Source organism: Simochromis diagramma, unplaced genomic scaffold (assembly GCF_900408965.1).
Source record: "Simochromis diagramma unplaced genomic scaffold, fSimDia1.1 OVJJ01000802.1, whole genome shotgun sequence".
In the NCBI taxonomy this organism is placed as follows: Eukaryota; Metazoa; Chordata; class Actinopteri; order Cichliformes; family Cichlidae; genus Simochromis; species Simochromis diagramma.
Genome location: NW_024387492.1, coordinates 14,133,111 through 14,155,253, shown reverse-complemented (window position 1 = coordinate 14,155,253; position 22,143 = coordinate 14,133,111). Strand labels below are relative to the sequence as shown.

Here is a 22,143-nt window from a genome sequence, read left to right as displayed (position 1 = left end):
AATGGCATATAGTAATAGTAATAGTAGTAATAGTAATAGGCCTATAGTAAAATGAATGTGTGAATGCTTGCTCTCGTGCATTCTACATACTAGCACTCGTGTTTATAAAATGCCCAGTGAACATTTAGCTTGTGTGTATGTGTGCATAAACAGCTGTTGGAAATGCCACAGAGAGCTGGCTTGCCGTGGGCCCTCTGCCATCGAAATGTCATGCTACATGGGGGAAAAGCTGTGATACCTCATCCCCCAACAGCCACACTCTCGCCCAACCTTCTTACTACATGCACACACGCGCACGCACTCCTGACTGGCTATATTGTAATGCAACGCCGAGCCACAGACACATTCATCACGCCTGTTGTCATTAGAAACAAGCCTCATTATACTCAGAGCCTGTGGTTTATGATTAATATTTGCAAGGGGTGTGGCAGATTGTCAAGCCCCTCCAATCCATTGATTTCATTGAACAAGAAAAACATAGATGGGGGAAGAAGATGGAGGCTGCTGAGGGGTAAGTGTGTGTGTGTGTGTGTGTGTGTGTGTGTGTGTGTGTGTGTGTGTGTGTGTGTGTGTGGGTGGGTAGAGGGTGAGCTGCAGGGGCATTCCAGCCATGGTGTGGGAAATAAGATGAAGGACAACGAAAGAGAAAGAAGGGTGACATAATCAAGGCCCCTGTACTCCTTGCTGCTGTAAATTGTCTCTGGAACTTTTCTACGCAGCTTCATTAGTAAGTGTCTTTTCAATATTTATGGCTATGTTAATAAAACATTAGTACCTGAGGCCTTTGTGGAGAGCTGCAGGTGGCTGCAGGTTTTTAGTAATATTTGGCTCATAAAGAGAAGTTCAGGTAAGTGTGATGCAGAGTGACTGCAAGGAGCTCACTTGTGGTGGGACTAACATTTGGATGACTGTGGCAACTCTGATGGTGGGTAGTTTGCAATGCACTGCCTCACACCACCTGCTTTGACTGCTGGTACTTTTGTCATTCGGTATTGATTGTAGGTAGTGTTGTAGAGTAACCATAAACTACATTAACGTGGACGCTGTTTTTGGACGGGTTTTGTATCAAGCATTGAAGTGTTGAGTTGGGCATTTGGAGATGAATGCACACAAGCAAAGTATGAATATGGATAAGAAGCAGGGAACACTGTAAATGACAATGTTGCCACACTCTAATGCATACTTTCCTTTTTAATCACCTGTTTTTCTCTAAATGGGACCAAAATGTGCATAATGAACATCACAATGCATTAAAGAAGACTTCAAGCTAGCAATTGACACCATAAACTCATTAAGATGTTTACTCTGGTATTAAATAAAGTGAGAAGCTCAGTCATTTTCACATAGGCTTCTTTAAAGAAACCGCTGGAAAGAATCTAGGTTTCCTTTTGCAGTGCACTCTCAAAGGTTTCACTGTAAAACTAGATGTGAAAAAAATTTGTTTACTAAAATACAAATGAAAACTTTTCACAAACAGTAAAAGTAACTGAAATGATTTTGTGAACTTTAAAAAAAGTAACTAAAATCAAATCAAAAGGAGAGAGGAAATATCCTTAGTTTTAGTATTTATTAGTATGGTAACTTTTTATTAGAAAACTTGCCTGATGAGCCTTTGAAGGCGGTAATTTGTAAGACTGGATGAGAGTCAATTTTATTTCAACAAGTTCTGTGTTTTATTGTAATACCAGTGCTGATTTTCCTAAATCTTCCTAAATCTTGCCTCTAACATTTGCCCTCTAACACTGAAACTACTAAAAACGCAATGATAAAGGTAGGAGCCAGATTTACTAAGGTTTTTTGGCGTAAAACAAACTGCTGTCAGTATCTACAAAGACACTGAGAAGATTGTGTGTAAGAGGCCGGGATGTTGCGTTTTTGCAACTGAGCCTCTTGGATTATAAAAAAAAAGGTATAGATTATATAGCCGCCTAATTCAAAATTTGTTTAGTGAATTCAGAGGTGACCTCGAACCTTCACCCAAAGGGAGTCAGCTTACACCAGCAACAACAAAATCCTTCCAACTCTTTCATTTTTGGTGTTGGTCCTTTTCAGAATACTGTGGCTTCTGTGGCAGGAATTTCATGAGGTTCAAAGCTAAATGCCTCAAAAACAGAGAGAACAGAGCGAGGACGATGTTGTCTTTGGACCCTATCCTGAATATACTCAGGCCCCGGTTTGATATCTGGCACAGGAAGTCTTAAAAAGCGGTCTATTTTTTCATTTTGATGTTTTAGATGGTTTGATAGTTTGAAGGTGCTTTTTGTTTTTGGTCCGTTAATAAACTAAACACATTTTTCCCTTAATAAAGTTTTATTACACTTACACAGTGAAATATTAATTCAACTTGTAAACTTAAACTGAACCACAGACAGTGCAAACAGTTTTCACTCTGATTTTGTAGCTATGATCGAATATGGCTGTTTTTGGTCGTAGATCTACACAAATACAGCTGCATGCATTTTGACAGCACGTGAGGGATAGATCACAGATGGACAAACATGCACAAGACTCACCATGAAATCTTCTAATCCGTTTATTTATTTGTTTATCTTTTTAATTAACATTGATAGATAGCATAGATAAATTGTGCTGGTACTGTCCACCAGTTGCAAAGTATAGAAATAAACGTTTGTCAATCAAACATTTCTGGTTCATTTTATCCCTTCAAGTGTTGTAAGTTGTCTTAATACATGAATGCTGCATAACGCTGTGTCAAAATATTGTTGCAGTTTACAGTTCTACATTGGAACCTGTCAATTAATGAAGCTTGTTTCCATTATAATGACTCTGTCAGGCAGACTGCCACATAGGCCTACTTTTAACGTGTACGTGTGACCTATATTTAAATGCTTTTCTGATTACAGTGAACAAGTCTGTCCTGTTAGTAATTACCCGCAGCTGGCAGATTGGGCATGACATATGCATAAAACAGCAAAACCTTTGTAGATCACCGCAAAACTAACCCATTTGGGGTTTGTCCTCACAAGCCTTGTTTTGCCCTGTTTAGTAAATCCGGCTTTAAAAGCAGAGCTTGGTCCATTTGAATATTTAATATCCTAACAAATCTCTGAAATCTCAGCTATATAAAGTATTTTTACAATGGCACCAGCCTCTAGAGGCAGAGGCTCAAGTAAACAGTTAAACGTGAAGTAAAGGAATGAAACATAATCAACCTGGCAATGACACGGCAAGTGCTAACACACATAATCAAGTATACTAAAACAATGCTAACACAACCTTGCAAAGCCAGAAGCATTTATGGCGAAACTAAAAGCTGAAATGTAAAAATAGAAAAAGAACTACAGAGGTGGAATATCATATGCCGCAGAAGAGAATGGGAAAAGAGAGAGCAATAAGATATCTGCTGCGCCTAGATATGAACCTAACAGCTAGATGTGAAGACCTGCAGAATAGACTGAGAGGCAATAATTTGAGAATATATTGTGTGCCTGAGGGGAGTGAGGAAAAAGATGTTAAGGAGTTTGCAAAGTAGCTGATACAATTCACAAATAGAGAGCTCACCGTTCACTAACAACCAGAGATGGGCAGTAACGCGTTACTTGTAACGCGTTACTGTAATCTGATTACTTTTTTCAAGTAACGAGTAAAGTAAGGGATTACTATTGCAAAAACGGTAATTAGATTACCGTTACTTTCCCGTAGTAACGCTGCGTTACTGCGTTACTAAAACCGTGATTTTTTGCGAGAATGTCTCACGACAGTGACGTAAACGAGTGCGCCGTTAGTGACAACAGCTGTGTGCAGATCAACAATGGATCATATATCGATTGTGGGAGAGAGTATGAGCGTGCAGCGTTTAAAGCGTGGAAGTACTGACCTTACTTTGAGTTTGATTCCATAAAAAGTGACAAAAACATTAGCGTCCATCGTGTGTGGGAAGAAAACTTCTTTTTACAGCGAAAAAAACCCCTAAACTTCCGAGCAAGCACCGAGTGCGCAACGACGTAATGGGAAATTCACAGAGAAACTCGCGGATTCTTCAACTGACCGCGGCACACCTGCACCAGGGCAAACCTCCGCCTACCGCAGTCCTGCTTTACAGGTGAAAATAGAGCAACAGGACCGCTGAGTCTTTGACTTTATTTATTTTCTGCTGTGTTTTACTTGCATCTATTTGAAAGAGTGAGTGTAAACACAAAAAATATTTTATTTTATGTGCTGGAATGTGTAGAAAATAGGTTTAAATGTTAAACTAATTTATTCAAGTCAGAGAATGTTACATATAATTAAAGTTTTGCTTGATGCATAAAGTTAAAAGATTAAAACTAATAAAACAAGTTTAAAAAAAAAGAGACTTTTCCATTTGATTGCATTTTGTATGATGGATTATGTAGAAAAAGTAGAATTGGGCTGAAAGATCTATTTCTTTATCATCTATTCAGGTTGTAAATCGTGTTTTTAAAAAGTAACTAAGTAACTAAGTAATTAATTACTTTTGAAAATAAGTAATCAGTAAAGTAACGGGATTACTTTTTTGGGGAAGTAATCAGTAATTAGTTACTGATTACTTTTTTCAAGTAACTTGACCAACACTGCTAACAACCAAACTAAAAAACCCACCAGCGATCCTTAATTGTAATATGTGTGAACTACTTGGTCATACAAGCATGGACCTGAAAACTTGTCTACAAAGAACATTTACTTCGACCATAACTACTCACTTTTTTAAAAAAGTCATCCCCCAGCATTACAATCGGATACAGGCCAGGACTTTGACTAGGTCACTCCAAAGTCTTCATTTTGTTTTTCTTAAGCCATTCAGAGGTAGACTAGCTGGTATGCTTTGGATCATTGTCCTGCTGGACAAGTGCACTTCAGCTTGAAGTCACAAACAGATGGCCGGACATCCTCCTTCTGAATTGTTTTGGTATACAGCCGGTTGGTTCCATTTATCACAGCAAATCTTCCAGGTTCTGAGGTAGAAAAATAATCCCAGACCATCACGCTACCCCCACCATATTTTACTGTTTGTATGGTGTTCCTTCTCCGAAATGCTGTGTTAGTTTTACGGCAGACGCAGTGGAACTTAAACTTTCCAAAAAGTTTCGCTTTTCTTTCATCAATCCACAGATTATTTTCCCAGATGTCTTGGGGATCATCAAGATGTTTTTTGGCAAATGTGAGACAAACCTTTGTGTTCTTTTTGGTCAGCAGTGGTTTTCTCCTTGAACTCGAACATGGATGCCATTTAGTCGTTTTCTTATTGTTGAATCATGAACTCTGACCTTAAATGAGACGCCTGCGGTTCTTTAATATTGTTCTGGGTTCTTTTGTGACCTTCTGGATGAGTAGTCGTTGTCTTCTTCTTCGAGTAATTTTGGTCGGCCGTTCACTCCTGGGACGGTTCGCCACTGTTCCAAATTTTCTCCATTTGTGCATAATGGCTCTCACCGTGGTTCATTTAAGTCCCAAAGCCTTAGAAATGTCTTTGTAACCCTTTCCAGACACTTGGAAATCAGGAAGGGGGAAAACAATTTTTCACACCACTGTACATGCTGTTCACACATATAACACTAAACAAAGAACCCACCCAACAGTTATTACCTCATACCCAAGCTATCAATAAACAATTCCTGAGCACAGGAAAAATGGAGCCAATGCAGTAGTTTTCTTTTCCTTGATCAGGCAGATGCCAGGGTTTTTTTAAGGACTCCCCCAAACCTTTTTGACAATTTGATAAGGAAAAATTAGAAAAAACATTTAAGTGTTGATGTTGAGTCTCGTGATCAAATGTCATTCTGTCATGTTCAAAGAACAATTATATACTGACTCTGACTCTTGGCTTTCAAGTTACGAATATTCCCCACAGTCTCTGCCTATTTAGGCAGAAGAACGGAATAAATTGTGAGGCTAAAGAGAGACTGAAACTATAGATAGTCAGGCGTATCTGGGAGCACTCGGGGTTCTCTTCCCCCATTTTCCTTCTTCTTTTCTTGTACCTTTATATGTTCTATTCATCTCCATGTGTTTTATTTATTCCTCTGCATCTCTCTTCTCACACACTCCCATTACCAGTCTTTTCCCCGTCTTCCCATTTTACCGTACAACTCCCTTTCCTCTCCTTCTTCCTTTTTCTGTCCTCCCTCTTTGTTTTCAGAGTACTCCCACTGCTGCTCCCATCTGTCTTCTTTTCTGTGTTCACCTTCTTTTTTATCCAGTGTGAATTGCTCTGTTAATCCTCTCAGGGTTGGGCTCCAATTTACCCTCCCTCAACTCCACATGTCCATCCTACCACCTCTCCTCCTCCTTTTTTTTTTTTTTTTTACTCAGGCTGGGATGGAGCTGCCTCATCTCCAGGGAGGCAGGCAGGGGGAGAGTTGCATGAGCCGGGCTGGGAATGGTCCCTCCCTGCATGCCTGGGACACAGCTGTGAAGAACAGAACTGTCTTCCTCTCTCCGTCCTTCTTTCTCTGCACATCTGGTGCGTAGGGGGGACTGGGCCATGCTGTGCTGTGTTGTTTTGTCCTTGGCGCGACACGGCTGCCGGATTTTGGCCGGACCACTTTGTAGTAGGTTTGGATTTGAGATGCAAATCGGCCCATTGCTATGCCCACACGGATGAGCCAGGCTCCTTTGGTTATAGTAAGCAGTGGTTATTAAGCCAATGGATTAATTATTAGCCACAGTACTAGCGTGGGCCCAGTGCCTTTTTGAGTTGTTTCCCTCTGTAGTTTTCTTCAGCGGCTGGCTCAGTAGTAGCAGGTGGAGTGTCGCACTAGTTGCATTATGTAACTCCACCCCAATTTAGATCTGACTTCAAATAAATGAAAATCAAGCTGCTGGTTGGCTCCTTTCCCCATGGATATAAATAGCATTTTCAAATCTTATCTAGAAACAGTGTTGTAGAGGGGAGAGGCTTTGAAATGCAGCCCGACGATTAGGATCCCATTGTTCCGCTCCACACCCCCTCCATTCTCCTGACTGCTTACAGTAAGCCTGAGGTTCTGTGTGCATGTGACTATACGCGTACTCTTGCACATGTGTATGCCTTGATCTTTAGCACGTGTGATTGAGATAGCAGGTAATGGCAAGATAGCATGTGCATCTGCATGATGTCGTGGATTTGGGAGTTTGAGTAATTGGTGTGTGTGCGTGTGTTGCTGCTGGGTGTGTCTTTGATGATGGATGCTGTGCTTCTGCTGCTTACCCCACTGCTCCTCACAGAATTAACAAGGTTGCTAAGATACAGTGGGCTTATATTAGATTAGGTTATCTGCCGTTATTGCTGTTACTATATTTTACCCAGCACCGTGAAGCTTTTATTAATTTGGAAATTTACCCTGCCATGGAATGAAGATGCTGGTATTTGTGCGCCATTGCTCCTCTCCTCTCCTGGCTAAGAAAGGGGTTGTAGTACTGAAAGCCCCCTAGTCAGATGTCTACCCCACCCTGTTACAATCTGGAGGCGGATCCAAACCTCTATTCATCATTAAGCCCATTTAATCCAAGGCCTGGGGCCCAGTGTTTCCATTTGATGGAGAACAAGCCAGTAAAATAGATGACAAGAGGTAGTGATATCACTTTGGTAGAGGCTTATTGGTGTGCAGAGGTGTTGTCCCTCCCACCGGTAGATGTCAGCCCAATCCAGTGTTTGACCCCCCAGAGCAGCTTCTCCGGGGCTGGAGGGCCACTTGCACTGCTGTTAGCAGATAAAGAAGAAGAAACAATAGAGGTGCCAAGTGGGCTGCTGAGAAAATGAGACGATACCCTACTATCCCAGCGCTAGTGAAATTGCAGATTTTTTTCACATGTACAGATGTAATGAGCAACTTATAGCCAGCTGGATTTCTGTGTCCTTCTTTCAAAGCAGCAGGGTATATAGTCTTACTCATGGCGGAAGTGTCACAATGGGACTGGAAGCAAACTTTATCCATTCTGCTCTGCAATGATTTGTAATCAAGCTAAGCCCCGTTGCTGATCCATATAAGAGCCTCCAAGGTTGTGCGTGTCAGTGTATAGGTGTGTTCTTACACCTTGAAAGTAGAGTGCGACATTTAATAGGCATCTAAACACATCTATACACCAGCACACTGTGTGTGTAAGCTATGTGATGGGTGTGCAAGGACCTGTTATAAGAGAAAACCCCATTAGTGTGGAATCCCAGGGAGATGATGAGAGTTGACTGTTTTATGTCCTGGAAATGATTAAGTGGAACAGGCTAGCGGTTTATGAAGCAGCAGTCTCTGCTAGCGGCTAACAGACTGACAGCACACAGACAGCTAGCTAGTCAAGCAACTTACTCTTTTACAGACGCTTCCTGCCTAGTTGCATGCTAGCATTACCTATATCACAGAGACACCTAACCTGGTCTGTTTGCTGACTTCATTGTGCGTTTCACCATCACTAATAGCATAGTTTTATTTTTGAGGCTGCAGCTGAGTCCGAGTTATAAACCAAAATAAACTAATTCTAAGTCGGTTATGGACTGATACTTATATAGTGCTATTTAACACATAAAGCACTTTTTTACTACTCATTCCCCTTCTTAACTTTTATCTATGCTTTGTTAGTGCTTAGTAACATTCAGTCAGGGATCAGTCCATCGACCTTCTGATTGGAAGATGATCCACTCGATCACCTGAGCTACAGCCTCTTATCACTTCAGGTTTATACTAATCAATGAATAGACTATAACTAATTAATGCAGTGCAATATTTGGAGATCCTACTCACAACTTGAAAACAACAATTCAGATGTTTTGTCTGTTGTTTTGCATGTTTGCTTATGCATAAGTCTTTTGCATCATCTTGTGACATCATCAAGAATGGCAAATGGCAGGCAGGCGGAATGGACACCTAATTTTATGAATGCGATAACTCGAGAAGGAGGCAGCGTAGGAGGTTCAAACTGATACCACATCTCTGACGAGTTCGAAACTCAGTGACCTCAACCTCAAGGTCAGAGGTCAAGTTTTCTGAAAATCTCGTGAACGCAATAACTGGAGAAGAAGGTCTAATGGTACATCGCAGTCTGCACTTTTCTCCACCTCTGATAGGTGATTTGTAACGCACAGTCATAGTTTTACAGTTAAATAACTTTTTGCACAGCAGCAGTACTTAGATTGTCTGGAATAACTTCACTGATGTGACAAATCTTGTCATGTTTTGTTTTGTGTGTGTGTGGGACTTGCTCAAATCGAAGATCAGGATTTGCAGTTTTGATGTGATTTTATTTTCAGTTATATTAATGTGCGCACAGATGTTTACCATAATCGTCACCACTACATACAGCAGATGGCAATGAAAAGACACCTTTTACTGAGGCATAACTTATTATTAACATAAACAAAAATGAGCATTTTTTTGTAAATGACATTGTTTTTGTCACTCCTTAACAAATAAGCAATGTATATTATTTCGACCCCACAGTCTTAGTCCAGCTGAAAGTTTCTAACCCTCTGAAATATAAGAACAAGAACAGTCAGCAAGGTTTCTTGCAGGATCCTTAACACAGTTCTGTCATGTAACCTCTAGAAGGGAAGCCTCTTGGAAATGAGATGTCCTTTCTAAAAAACTAAAAAGTTTCCATTTGCTCTTGTAGTCCATGTTGTAGTCTTAGTACTAAAGACTGGTCACGGTAGGGAAGACATTAGTTGCAAGAAAGCAAACAGTCAATAGGAAGAGCAAAAGAAGAAAAAAGACCTATGAATGACATCTCAAAACCACTAGCTATTGTTTAATTCTTTAACTTTTTATCTGCTTTTTTTTTTTAAATGGACTCTGCATCCAAGTACAATCCATCACAGAAAGGAAATCTCAGCCCAGATGTTCGATGGCCACACACACCTCAGTCAGCCAATGATTGCCTCTGGTTTTCTAGATTGATGTGTAGGCAAGATATCTATACTGTACCGGGCATTCTTCCACAGGTTTTATTGGCATTGTCTCCATTATTCCAAGGTCAAAGATACATAGCATCAAACTTTTGTCCTATGATGACATTTCTTTCCATTTCCTGATTAGTTCTCTTTTCTTTGTACTCTTGATGTGCTGTCCTGTGCTCTCCCGTGAACTAGCAGTTTACCCTTTAAGAATGTGCAGGAGCCTGTGTTTGCGTTAGGGTGTGATCTAGATCTCATGCGTGAGTGGTGCTGCCCTGTGTAATGCTTCTGAAGCACAGGCCTCCTGTTCCCCTCCCACTACTTTAGCCTGGGGACATCCAAGCTTGTGCACTCACACACATTCACAGGCAAATATAAGATGATAAGAGTCAATACCGGCAGACACCCCAGAAAAAAAGAGATTAAATAGAAAATTGATCAGGATAACGGAGATACCTGTATGGATAAATGCAATACTTTTAGGGACGTTAAATCAGTACTCAAAATACTTGTTTTTCACTATTTATTTTTTAATCATTGAAACAATTCAATAGCAATGCACTATAACATTGGTTCAACTTTGTAAATAGTTACTTAGTGGTTCTCCTTTCTTAATATAATATGACTCAGATAGACAGTGACATAAATGTAGAAAAACAATGTAAAAAAACTGAACATTTATCCCTAGACTCAATATAAATAACATTGAAAAGAAGAGGACAGTTCAAGGGAAATATTTGGTAGCACTTGTTATCATTGATGTCCAATATAAAAACTAAATGCATTTGCTCAGAACTGAAACTTTTCTCAAAAGATATGAGCCTGACCACAAAATAGCAGTCAAATAGAAGTCTGTCTGGGGTTTAGCCGTCTGTCTCCTGCTGGATGTCCAGCCATGTAGAAGCATTGACCTTTAGGTTGCAGTATGTACAGTATGCAGCATGGGGTATAGCACCCTCTGGGGTGGGACAGAGGTCACTGCATTGCGTCTTTACTGTCACCGGGAACAGAGTTGCACTTCCTCAGCTGCTCACTGATCAGGTATCATCGTCGTGCTTGTAGAGTTGGAAGTAAAACTCTGCATGTGCTTGCTCTGATGATTAAATCCCTGGTGGCTACTACACCGCATCAGGTGTGAGTAGAATGCAGGCGGGCAGTGAAGGCTTGAGCTGCAGATTCACCTGGAGAAAGGTGCATGGGTGGAGCTACACGGATGGGAGATAGCGATGTCATAAATTCTCACGCCCCTTTTTCCCCTTCCCTTCTCTCTCTCTCTTCCCCATCTACCCTCCCTCTTCCCCCTTCTCTTCCCCTGTCTTCAGCTCTTGCACAGGATCACATTAATATTCCTTTGAAGCCTGTTTCAACTGCAGCCAGATCTCCCTGTCCCTCTCTCACCCGCACTCCTTTCCCCTCCTCATTTTGTTCCCCTTTCTCTCCCTCCTGCTTTCTTTTTGTTTTCCGAGCTATTGTTTTCTAGGAGGGATCACTTTCCCACCATTTCTAACCGGTGCAGAAGGGAGGGGCAGTTTTATTACCCTCAGTCAGGAGTTCCCCTTGTTGCACAAATGCATGCACGCGCACATGGACGCACGCACATACACACTAAGGGGTGGTGGATGCCGATGCCTTTGACAGACCGTGTTGATTGGTTCAGAATGGTTGCTGCCTCTTGTAGGAGAGTGGAACGGCTATTTTTAGATCAAGGGGTAGCTGGGAGAGAAAGACTGAGGAGGGCTCTGTGTGTGCGCGTGTGCAAGAGTGTGTTTGTAAGGAATACTGCAGTCTTGAACGAAGTTTCGTCCTTATACACATACATACGCTCAACCTGATACACACATACACATCCTTGCACTTATGCAGCAGTCCCCCTGTAAAGCCAAGGTGGTGTGTATTCCATGTGCTATCATCCCCTTTTCTCTCCTCCCTCAGACTTTTTCTTTTGCTTCGCCACCACCCCTCTCCGACAATCTTTCTGTCTCTCTTGCTTCTGCCTTTCTTTCTCTCTTTCTGAGAAGGCTCAGTGTGCAAATGTCAGCACTTTCCTATTTATTTGCCAGAGCCTAGAGCAACGTCCTGCTCCCTCTGTTTACCTCCACAGCGCTGCCCCATCGGCACAGCTTTTTTCGCCATTGCCCTTCCCCCTCTTTAAATTTTTTTTTCATCTTCTACATCTTCCCATTTTCTCTTCCCCAACTCAATCTTTTATTGCCCGCACTCAGATCACGCCATACTTTCCCATCTTCTTTATACAGCTTTGTTGCGTTCTCTTCATTTGAATTCCTCCCCTTTGCCATCTCAATTCCATTTTTTGCACCATTCTTGCTTCACCCATGTCCTTACCCTATCCCTCCGCCCCCACCCCCCCACCCGCTCTTGTTCATGGATCATGGCACTTTCATTGGAGTAACATCATGACATTTCCAGTGTTGGCTACGACTAGTGCATCAAGTTTTTTGGCTTAAATCCACCGCCATCACCCCCTCCATTGACTCGTTTTGGATCTGTTTTCAGATGCGAGTGCGTGTCTGCTCATGTTTGACCCATCGGATTACAAAACACCTTATCCCTCTCTCCATTATCTTGAAATGTCTCTTTCTGTCTCCTTTTTCTTTGTTACTCATTTTTCTTTCTCCACATATTCATCTTCTTCCCGTCGTACTCTATCCATCACTCTATCTGTCTATCATCACTGCGATGACTCATGTGGCTCACACCTGCTCTGCAGTCAAGGGGGGTTTGCGTGAAGGTGTGGCTTTCCATAGGCTCACCGATATCAAAAAGCCTGCACAATGAAGGGTTTGGAAGGGTGTCACTATGTATTTTTCTCACACCCTGACCGTTTTTTTAATTTGCACTATGGCTTGGGTTGGAAGACAGGAATCAGGCGACAATATAGCAGTTACACCAGACATGATTCTGATATACAGAAACACCTGCCTTATAATAGTCGCAGCTGACAAGTGTGGCTGCAACAAATATCAGCATCCTGTTGTCCCCGTTTTTGACAGGACGAAACCTGTGTGCTGGAGATTCTCTGTTTGCCAAGGCATAGGTGTGAAATGTAAGAATGAAAACAAAAACAGCAGAGATCCATTTAAAGGTGCGTGTGGAGGGATGTTTCCTGGATTTTCCTGCTCTGGTGTTTTTCATCTGTTCACAAGGAGAATCGTTTTGGTTTATTTCACTATTTTCCTTCATCTGGTAATCAGTTCAGTTTCCCACTGTGGATTCACAGGTAGGCACAGTTTGGAAAATTAGAGGAGTAAAAAATAGTAATTTTTCTTGCGTACTGCATTAGGAGGCAGACACAAGAATAAAAAGGTTTATGAACGTAAATTCTTGAGGTTTTCTTTTGCTTTTCCCTTGTAATTACTTGCATTTATGGCAAAGAAAAATCTTTTTCCTGGACTATGCATGTAATATAACATTAGAACTTGGAGCTAACCGCATTTTTTCTTCTTTCTATCGCTGCCTATCCAGTGAGTGACAGCTGTTTTCGAAACCTAGCAGAGGACCGCAGTGGGGTCAACCTCAAAGATCTCGTCCACGATCCCTCCCTGTGAGTACTGCCCTTTTCTAGACAAATGAACACACACACACGCAAACACACAGATCAAAGTTGTTTTAAATCTACCACACACAAATGTGATGCACAGTCTCCTGCATGTGTGCGTCTTTGAGTGTAAGCCGCCTTCTTTTAGTGCAGGAGTGTAACTAAGAAGCTAAAAATATCTCTTCAGCTCAACATCAGTGTTGCCCCTCATGAAGAGAATTTCCCAGCATGCATGGCAACAACAAAAGCGCTTGCAGTTCTCTTATCTATAAGGATGAATTCTGGTAGCCGCAAGAAGTCATTATTTACTCAAAAGAAGTTGAAGGAGGGGAAATCAACAGTTGTTAAAAATGTCCCAGTTCCACCGTGCTCATTTGGATCATTTATTTCTTAAATAAAGTCATTCATTCAGTCACAAGAGGATTAGTGAGGTCAGGCCGGGCTCACTGTTTAAGTTCATCCTAAAGGTGGGATTCAAAATGGTTGAGGTCAGAATTCTGCGTGAGCCAGTCAGGGAAAGCCGTAAAATTTCAAGCACACCATTGTCTTGTATTTCTTCCATTTAGTGATTTGAGAGTCTTTTTATACCCCTGCAAATATCACACATAGAAGTGCCATCTCATCCTGCGAATACAACACTAAAAAGTGTGACCCCCAACACCAGCCTCAGACACGCTTCTCTAAACATCCGAGCAATTTCTCATGTGACCGTAGACCTGCTGGAGCTACCCTGCTCCCTTGTCACTGTCTCACACTATTCAATATCACTGGAGTGTCACGAGGCCCCACCACCCCCCTGTTGTGGGACCCTGGACTGATCCATGCTTGTCATGTCCTTTACGGTATGTTTATTTTGAGCCTGATGTGTAATTCATGTGTCAACTCCGTGTGACACAAAGAGGGAGTGTGAGCAGCCCTATGCCATGTCATGTGCGTCACGCTCGACAGGGTGCCAGAAAGTGATTAGGGATTCATGACATGCTTGTTTGTACAGTGTTGTGCAGCAGGAGTAGAAATTTTAAGTTGCTTGTTTCATTTTGTTTGTGTATCTATCAGTGCATGCATGCTTTAAACCACGTGTGCGTGCATGTGCGTGTGTGTGGCTGCGTGCCTTACAATATACATATTTTCGAAAGATATTTTAGAGTTGACGGGTCAAGCAAAGCAACAACAGTGTTAAAAGATCCTTCAGTTTCCTTCTGGTATTGATGGAATTGCATTTATTTGCATTAACTCTTTAGCCCCTGCTTCCAGAACAAAATCACTCGATGTACATCAGAATTTAATGAAGGCGATCTCTTCCTATACAGTTAACTGGGGAAAAAAAACATAATCTGTTTTAATGGTCATCAAACCACATCTTTATTGATGTATTTAGAGTCAAGACTTGTCGCTAAGGGTACTCGGCAGGTTGTCAGACGTCATCTTCATGAGGGTAAGAGTTAAAGACGGGCAACCCTGTTGATATTTGAATATAATAGGTGGATCTATTTTAATATGAGGGATGTAAAAGACTTACAGAGAACTCTTGGCTCGCTCGTTGTGAACTGGGATATGAGAAAATGCAATTGGCTGTTGACAGCTGATAAAAGGTTCTGTTGTGGCCAATAATTTTGTTATAGCCAGTTCATTGTGAGACTGTTGGCTACACGTATTTGATGTTTGTCTCCATGCTGGGCTCCCACTGACTTGAGGGACTCTCATGCTACTAAAGAGCACTTGAGACGAGTGTGTTTTATACCAGTTAACTGACAGAGATGACTAGTGGTAAACCAGCTGCTGTTAAGCATAAAACTGGAAATTGGAAGGCAATGTCAGCATTGGCATCTGTTCTCTCTGGTCTGTTGGGTCGTGGTGATGATTGACCTCCCCTGGCTTAAGAGTCTCCATGCCATGTTAATCCACACCGCACCACAAGTCAGCAGCTCCATCAGGTTGACCACCCAGAACGCCGTGCCCTCAATGTGCCACTGCTGCCATGACAAAGGCACATAGACAGAGATGAAACCAGAAAGAGTGGAGGGGAGCCAGCGAGGGAGAGAGTATTGCAGCACAGCAGGACACATAACATAAACTGTAATCACAGTGTCTTTCAGGCACGCAAATACACATTGGCACATGCAATCAATCAGTCTGCCCAGTTTGACATTCAGGGGTATCCAGAGGTGTGTGTCAGGGCGAGAGAAAAATGATGTGTGGCAAGTAACAGAGGGGGACAAATAAACAATACCTCGAGTCAGGGACACACAGATGAGGATGAGGTGGATGCGCGAACAAGCGGCTCTTTGTATGTGTCTTTTTGTACGCGTCCATACCAAAGTGTCAGCAAGTTTTTATTTGAGTAATTTAGCATGGCGTTAGTCGAGCCCAGCTGCAATCCCAGGCAATCAGCTGATCTCAGTGCAGTCTAATATCAGCTTAAGGTTCAGGTGATAGCTTTCTATTTTACTGGCACTTTTTTTTTCCTGAACACAGCTGCTGTGCATCTGCAGACTGCACTTCAACCTATCATGCTTTGTCTGACTTAAGGTTTAGGGGATGGTGTTGCTGCTTTCTGTATATATCCTTTCTGTAAGGACACTGAGATCCCTCTATCTATCTGTCGATCTATATTGGTTTGTAATTTACGGAGGACAGATGTGGTCAGGACACTATAGCAGTCCTGACTGAAATATTTTTTTATCGATCCACTTTTTGTGAAAATCTCTGATGATACTATAATTCAAAATAACACTTTGATTGAAAGCCCATGCTGATGGGTGTTTTTCTTTGTTATTGTTTTGTTTATTTTTATTTTTTGTCATGCATTTTCCTCTTTTTTGCTTTTTGTTCTTTTTTGTAACTTACAAGTGTTAATGCTCTTTAGCCCTTCATCGCTCTACCTTTAATAAAGCTGCAGCATGCCAATTTATGAACATGAATCCCAGATATAATGATTGCAAAGCTATATAACCCAATAGATACATGGAAACTTAGGCTCCTTCTGGCTTATGTTAATTGGTTACTGCAGTTAACATTGCGTATTATCATCTGTTGCCAAGAAAATGTTACATCTATGACATTTGCTTCATGGGTCATTGTAGCTATTAGCATTTATGTTAAAGGTATGAAGGTATGTGTATGTGTGCCTCCCTTCATAACAGTTAATCTCGTGTCTTTCTGGGTCTCTGCCTTCCAGTGACTCGTGTTGTAACGACCCTTGTCAATTTTATAAATGATTATGGCTAAGAATAGCTAGAAGCCAATCAGATGCATGATAGTAGGTCTAATTTTGTTGTCAGGAGATGGTCGTGGGACAAAGACGCAATTGTAAATCTGTGCTGCTAGAGATCCAGCACCAATAAACAGTCGAAGGCCAGACTTGTTGTTATTTCAGATTAAAATGCTGACCATTTAAATGGAAGATTCCTGGTTTTTACCTGACTTGACACCTTTGTTAAATATCAACATGTTTACTTTACTTTTACCTATTTTTTTTTTTACTCATTCTACATTTTAATATATACTTTATGAATATATATTTATACAGCAGTCACATAATAGTGTAAACCTCTCCTTGCTACTACCTCAGTTAATATTGTCAGTACTGTTGTTAACACTACTCCTACAACCATGAGCGCTGCTACTTCTGCAAGCATTATTATTATGTAGCAGTTGGAATTTTGACACTGTTGTATCACAATATAAGCAAGAAGTGAATTTATATGTATCCATACATACTACCTGCAGTATGTAGTTCTCTGTGTAACTCTCAAATACATACGAAGCAATTGTGCACATCAGTAAGAATTTAAATATACCTGCACTGCATCCTGAATGTTTTTATGGATTTTATGGATTACCTGGATAAATCTGCACCCGTGCCAATGGTTACTGCCACCATAAACAGTGGTACTTTTTTTTTTTCCCAAAAATGGGTGGTGTTTACTTTGAACCGGTGGGTTGGCATGTGTGACTTTCAGGAAAGGAACCAGAGGTTACCACAGAAGTGTTTTGGTTGCTTCATCTGTTGAGCTCATCAGTGGTTCACGGAAAGTTAAATGCTATTACACAATCACAACATAGATTTTCTTCCTTTTTAATTTTTTTTAATAATTATTTTTAATTAATGCACATTTTGTTGTATTTGTGCTTACATTTAAATTGAATTACTTCTGTGTTTCCTGCGTAAATTTAGTAAATCTCTGCAGTACAACACTGCCTGCTGTTGTACGACATGTACTCGCAGCAGTATTTTGTTATACTTAATTTAATAAAATGGATTTGTTCTAGAAGTCTTATCATTTGTTCAGATGCAGTTGTGCACCCCTAACCAGTGCTGGGATGGGGGTTTTTTTTTTCAAGAGAGTAAGACATAACTTTCTTATTTAAATGAGGCTTATAGGGTCTGAGATGTAGGGGATATCCAGTCCTGGGCTGTTGTGGCATTGTGTAAACACATCTAAATGCTCCACACCAGCAAACTGCCAAAACTTCTGCTTTATAAAGATGTTCATTCTTGCTGATCATCAGTTAATTTAATTATCGTCACCTGGCTGCTTCTCACCCTCTAAATTCCTAGCTTAGTTTTCCACAGGATTGCATTAAGTTCTGTAAAATCATAAATCTGATAAAGAAGAATATGCATGTGGAGTGAATAATGTGTAGCTGTCTGTTCGTAACCATTATCAAATTAGCTGACAATAAAGCACTGTTGTACTTTAGAAAAAAAAAAAAAAAACAAGTGCAAAAAAACCGCATTTACTTTCTTTATTGCTTTGCTTACATTTTAACGGTCTGCTTTGCATATTTTGCCATCATATCGTGACCAGTTTTGACTGGAGGAAATAACATCAGTATTTCAACCATGTTTTTGAAGATCAACTTGAATACTTGAAATGAAAAAAAAAAGAAGCTGCACCTTTCTGAAGGTCTGGGCAGGTCAAAACAGACAACCTTATCACCACAGTGCCCTCAGCTGTGTGTCAATAAGGCTGCATTATTTTAATGATCTAAATCGTTATATACAGTCTCATTGTAGAGACTTGTCTGCCTTATGGGGCAAAAAGCAACATCCTTGTTTAAATAGTTATATTTTAAGGAAAAGACATGTTTTAACATTAGGGTAAAGTTCAGTTAAGGCTCATGTAGTAGCTACGGTTTAGGTTACAGTCAAGGTTGCAAACGTCTAACGTCATTGAAACTTGACTCGGTGTGCTGTTTCTGTGGCTCTTTGCATGTTGTTTATTGGCCATGAGTGGAGTCATGGGTGTGGAACGCCACGCTGGGCACTCAGAGCTCTCATCACAGTAGGACCTTGAAGAGGTTGGTTAGTCCACTCCTCCCCCTCCATCCCTTCATCGTTCCCTCTATCAGCGAACATGTTGAGAGGTGACCTCTTGAGAGCTTTCCTACATATGGATGAACCAACAACTTAGCTCTAATGGGCTCAGCTCCATGCTACTACCAGGAGTGTGGAGATGTCCAAGTCTCTCGTCTCCTCCCTGGGTGGAGTGTGAGTGTGTAAGAGAGCAAGAAAAGGAGTGAGTGAGATTGAGTGCCCTGTACAAAGAGCTTGTATTATTAATGAAATCACCCTGGCAGATGGGTCTCATCTTGGAAGTGTCCCACAACCACTGAGATTTGCAGCTGGCTCACATGCATACACACACATTTGCTTTTCCTCTCTCTTGTTAAGTGTGCCCCTGACAGTCTAGCCCTCTTCTTTCCTCTTTTTTTTCTTGCTCTTTTCACTCTGTGCCTCTCTTGCTTATTCTGTCTTCCTCTCTTTATCCTCTTCTCTGTGCTCGTCTTTTATTCATAGACAGATTTGGCCGATGCGTCCAGGCTTTCAGGCCAAAACTACTGCCATGCTCTCCCCTCACACCCCCCGGTCTCTCTCTGCTTACCCCACTCTTCCCCCTGCTCCTTCCTCCACCGGCATCAGGATTTGTCCACACCTCAAACAAAAAGCTTTTTTTTTCTTTTCTTTTTTTACCAGGCTGATTACCTCCATCCTGCAGTTTGAGGAAGAGCTTTATATGCCATAACCCCCTGCAGTAGAAAGAGACATAGATGGGTTTTGGAGATTAAAATGTTGCAAGCCCTTTCCCCTCTAATAGGCTTCTCTCAATTCAGAGCACACCCACCTAAAATACAGCCAAGCACTCTATCTGCAAAGAAGAAGCCAGTCATGCTGAAACTAACAATTTATTCATATACTCTCATATGTATAAATAACCATTTTACATCCTAGATGCATGATACTTCCATGTGCACAAATATGTATGTGTATTTTGCATGTTCACATACTGTAAGCAGCGTTATGTGAATGAACAAACCACTGTTTTGCATTTGTGGAAATAGGTGGGCAGTGGTAGGGTGATGATAGCAATCAAAGTAAATTCAACTACCTAGGTTCACACAGTGTTCATGTCATCGGATCTTGCTGAGTTGCAGGGTTTCTTTGTTTTGTTTTGTACCAGCCATCAGTAAAAACTTGTGTACACTCCTGGTGTTTCCATTTTCATTAAAAAGAAAAAGAAGAAAAACATCAGTAGTCATCAGAGATAAGGAGCACCTCCTCAATTTCATCCTTTTGAAATATTTTTGTTAATTTAAACTTTGGTTGCCCCTAGGCATGTGTGCGGCCATATTTCTTACTTTTTTTCTCACAGGTAGGTGGTAGGTGGCTAACTAAGAAGATGATGCCCCATTTTCTTAATCCCACCCACAAAGTATCATTCAAGTTAATGGTGCACATCTGTGTTCTATGTCTATGTTTAAATAGTATACACATATTTGTGTGCAAACATGCACAGAAATATACACAGGTAGGTCTGGAAATTTTGTCTCTATATGCCACTGCAATAGATTTGAAAACATGCACTTGCAGCTTCAACTCGGGCATCACGTAATGCTTTGCCAGGCCTTTACTGCAGATCTCTTTTTCATTTAAACATTTAGTTAGATCCATAAATATTTAGACAATTGCAGTTTTTTGTGATTTTGCTTCTGCGCACCAGCACAGGAGATTTTAAATCAAACAGTCAAGATGTGATTGAAGTGGAGACTTTCAGCTTTAATTCAAGGCATTTAACTGAAGTCTTGCATTAACTGTTGTATAGTTACAGACATGTTTATACCTGGAACCACATTTTCTGTGGCTCAAATTGCATCTGAAAAACTAACATAATTTTAAATATAAAAATGTTTTTTAATACTTGGATGAAAATCCTTTCCAGTTTTTGACTGGATGAAGTATAGACCCCACAAACATCGCCAAATGCTGAGGTTCCTCCTATTAGATGCTCTGCTCGGCCTCTGCAGACACCTTCAGTTGTTTCTTATTTGTGGGCCCTTCTGCGTTCAGTTTTGTATTTAATAACCGAAAAGCTATTATTGGGTTGACATCAGATGACTGACTTGGACTCTGAAGAATATCCCCACTTAAAAACCCTTGGGTTGCAGTTTGTTTTGGGTCGTTATCCATTTGCAGTGTAAAGCGCTTTTTGATAAGTGTTGCAGCATTAGGCTGAATCTGAGCAGAAGGTAAAGCTCTGTGCAAGAATTTGTCCTGCTGCTCCTATCAGCAGTAACATCATCAATAAAGACTAGTGGGCCGGGTCCACTGGCAGCTACACATACTCATTCTATAACATTGCTTCCACCTTGTATGACAGATAATGTGGTATGCTTCAGCTCATGAGCAGTTTCTCTTCTTCTCTGTAATTCTAAAGTTATAAGTTCATCTGTTATCATCTGGCAAAAGAAAGTTTTCCAGAACAGTGCGATCTCTTTTTGATGTTTCCCTGCAAAGTCTAATCTCGTTTTGTTAAGTGCAATCAGTGGTTTGCACATTGTTGTAAATGCTGTATTTCCATTAGCAAAGATTTTTGTGAACTTTTTGCTTTTTCTTGTGATGGGGGTTTTATAAAGTCAGGAAAGAAATGTCAATCATCCACTTTACTCATCCATGTTCTTTCAGATCTTTTGGTATTGTTAAGCTGGCCAGTGTGTTCTTTCTGTATCCCTTAGCCGTAAAAAGCCAATGAAGTATTGTCGTCACCCCACCAGGGTGGTCATGCACTCTGTGTGGACATCCAAGCTTCTGAATGCAAAAACTGGAGAACGAAGCAACGTAGGAATTTCAAATTGATGCCACAGGTGCATCTGCTAAAAAATCTCAGACAAGTTGAAATCTCAGTCACCTTGATCAAAGTCAGAGTTCAAGTTTTTCTGAAAATCTTGTGAATACGATAACTCGAGGAGGAAGTCGCCTGGGATTGTGAAACTGATACCACAGGTGCATCTGCAAAAAGTTTCGGACAAGTTGGAATTTCAGTGATATCGACCTCAAGGTCAAGGTCAGATGTCAAGTGTTTTGGATAATCTTATGAATGCAATAACTCGAGAACAAGGCGACATAGGATTTTGAAATTGATACTCGTGAGTGTATCTAATAGGAGGCAGCTGCAGTATTTTTAAAGAACCAGGTTGTGGTTCATTTGGTCTCTCTTAAAGTTTTTGCTTTTTCTCTGATGGGTATACTATATACTGATAGCATACAGTTAGCACATATTATTATAATGTAAGCAATATCCAGCTATCCATTCTTCCTATTATAAATAAAAGGCATCTACACACATCCATGTTGATGAACAGTTTCAGCGCACACAATAGAGTGCATCTCTGCAATTCTAGTGGAGGCGTGAACACCATTTGTCCCTCATTTGGTGTTTTCAGTGGGGTTGAGATCTGGCCTTAT

The 22,143-nt window shown here is 40.9% G+C and overlaps 1 protein-coding gene across 4 annotated transcripts in view; it reads left to right on the top strand.

Annotated features, from left to right (window-relative positions):
* Positions 1-22,143, top strand: part of gphnb (gephyrin b) — a 111,565-nt gene that overhangs the window by 21,316 nt on the left and 68,106 nt on the right. For 3 of the 4 annotated variants that reach the window (XM_040017568.1, XM_040017571.1, XM_040017569.1), the window contains exon 2: positions 13,325-13,403. In XM_040017568.1, the coding sequence (XP_039873502.1) occupies positions 13,325-13,403 (79 nt within the window). Of the gene's footprint in view, positions 1-6,121; positions 6,443-13,324; positions 13,404-22,143 lie in introns of those variants that run through there. The other variant, XM_040017570.1, reaches the window with a different exon arrangement.